This window comes from Oryzias melastigma, unplaced genomic scaffold (genome assembly GCF_002922805.2).
Source record: "Oryzias melastigma strain HK-1 unplaced genomic scaffold, ASM292280v2 sc00251, whole genome shotgun sequence".
NCBI lineage: Eukaryota > Metazoa > Chordata > Actinopteri > Beloniformes > Adrianichthyidae > Oryzias > Oryzias melastigma.
The window spans coordinates 328,894-330,807 of record NW_023416891.1 but is presented as its reverse complement, the minus strand read 5'-3'; the positions used below and the strand labels follow the sequence as shown (position 1 = coordinate 330,807).

At 38.0% G+C, this 1,914-nt stretch overlaps 1 protein-coding gene across 1 annotated transcript in view; it reads right to left on the bottom strand.

The window, feature by feature from the left end:
- The window catches only part of LOC112141691 (syntaxin-10), a gene marked incomplete in the record, with an annotated part of 11,228 nt that overhangs the window by 4,358 nt on the left and 4,956 nt on the right, over positions 1-1,914 (bottom strand). The window contains 1 exon segment of the mRNA XM_024264839.2: positions 1-75. Coding sequence (XP_024120607.1) covers positions 1-75 — 75 coding nt within the window.

Genomic DNA, 1,914 nt, shown 5'->3' with positions numbered 1-1,914 from the left:
GTATCTGGAGTTTGAAGACACCAGGTGAGCCTCCAGTCCCGTGGACCTGTCCGGGCCTGTAGAAGTCAGCAGAGCCTGGACGAAGACACCACACACGTGAGAGACACATCTCCTCAGAGGGTTCAGATAGATCAGAGGTAGTATCCTTTAACAGTAAAAGAGCTGTTTGGGCTCGTTTTCTACTGATCAAAACCTAGAAGGAGACACCCAGTTTTACTTTAGCCTTTAAGGAATTTGTATTTGCATTCATGACCCTTTTTTTATTAATAAATATGAATTTTGTCAATTTTTTGGCACGAACAAAAACAAAAATATAAAAAGAAGATCCAACTTTTAACCAAAGATTTGCTTTTGTTCAATCTGGAAGTAGCATTGAGCAAATGATGTAAAAACCTACATAGTTTATCATCTATGACACCTCAGCCATCAATTTATACATTTAAATTGTTTAAATTAAATAAATCCTAATTAAGTAATCCTCACTTTAAAAAAAACCCTGCTTGTCCTCAGCAGTCTTACTCTGCTGGGTTTTGTTATTTTAGTTTAGGGTTGGATCTTGGTAGTCTTAGTTTGCTGGTTTTGTTTATTTGATTTCTATAGGTGGATTCTGGTTAGGCAGCCCTTAGCAGGAAGCTGCTGACTCCGATGGTCGACATGGCTGGTAGGGTTCCTACACATTTCTTCAAGTTTAATTTAAGACTTTTTAAGACCTTGTAAATGCAAAATTAAGACCAATTTCACGACCTAATTCCCAGCCCTATGAACGAAGAATAAACTTTGGACCTCGGTCCTAATTACCTGTCAGTAAAGGAGTAACATAATCAATTACGGTTCAAATTTCAGTAATTAAATTACAATTACAAGATAACAGAAACCCTCATGGCTTTATTACTCACATTTTGGTGTTGTGAAACTTTAACATAATCATGTCAATAAAATAAACGTTTTGACCAGAAAAGTCACACGGAAAAAGTTTTAAATGGCAAAATTTTTAAGACCAAGATATCACAATTTAAGACTTCTAATGCTTTTTATGGCCTCATTTCTACATTTTTAAATTCAAGGCTTTTAAGACTTTTTAAGACTTTGCAGGAACCCTGGGCTGGGTCAGCAGTCTTCCTGAAGCCACCATGGAGAGATCCTCCTCTGACCCCTGAGAGATGGAGCTCCGTGGTGATGCGTTCACTGACCTGCCTGTTCTTTTTCTCAGCCTGAGCCACGGCGGACGGGCTGGACAGCTGATCTTTCATTTCCTACACAAACACACAAACAGTTTCAATAGTCATTTTTACAGAAGCCGACTAATAGGACATCTCCCGCTGCGGTGCCAAATCCAAACGTCCTGATAGATTTGCTCCTGCTGGGCAGAGCTCTTTGTTTGCTCTGGATGATTCACTTGTCGGGTCTATTTTAAGAACGGCGCAGCGGCTGTAAGGAACACATTTATATCTTTTCAAAAGAAGAGCTCAGAGGGCTAATGGGTGTCCAGGACAGAAAGAGGAGGCATTAGAGCAGCTTTGGTTGATTCAAATGAAAGAGATCAAAGAGTCACCGTTAAGACGTTTAATTTCATATTTAAGTGTGCTTTAGAAAAAGAAAGGAAATTGAATAAATAAATGTCTGACTTTCCAGCAGTATTTGCAGAGTGGACTCTGCTGCTAAACACTCACCTGAAAGGATAAAACAGATTTATACTTGAAAATAAACATTAGAGATGTTGTTTATTACAATTTTAGAGGTAATATTATCATCTTAAACCAAATGTTGTACAGCACCAACTATTTCAAAAGACATACACCTGTCTGTCAAACGTATTGAAGTAGGTTTTTTCTTCAAAAAGCCAATTTAATTGCTGTATGACAGTTCAGCTTTTGAGGATTTTTGTCAGTGTGATTTATTTTTAACGGTCCACTT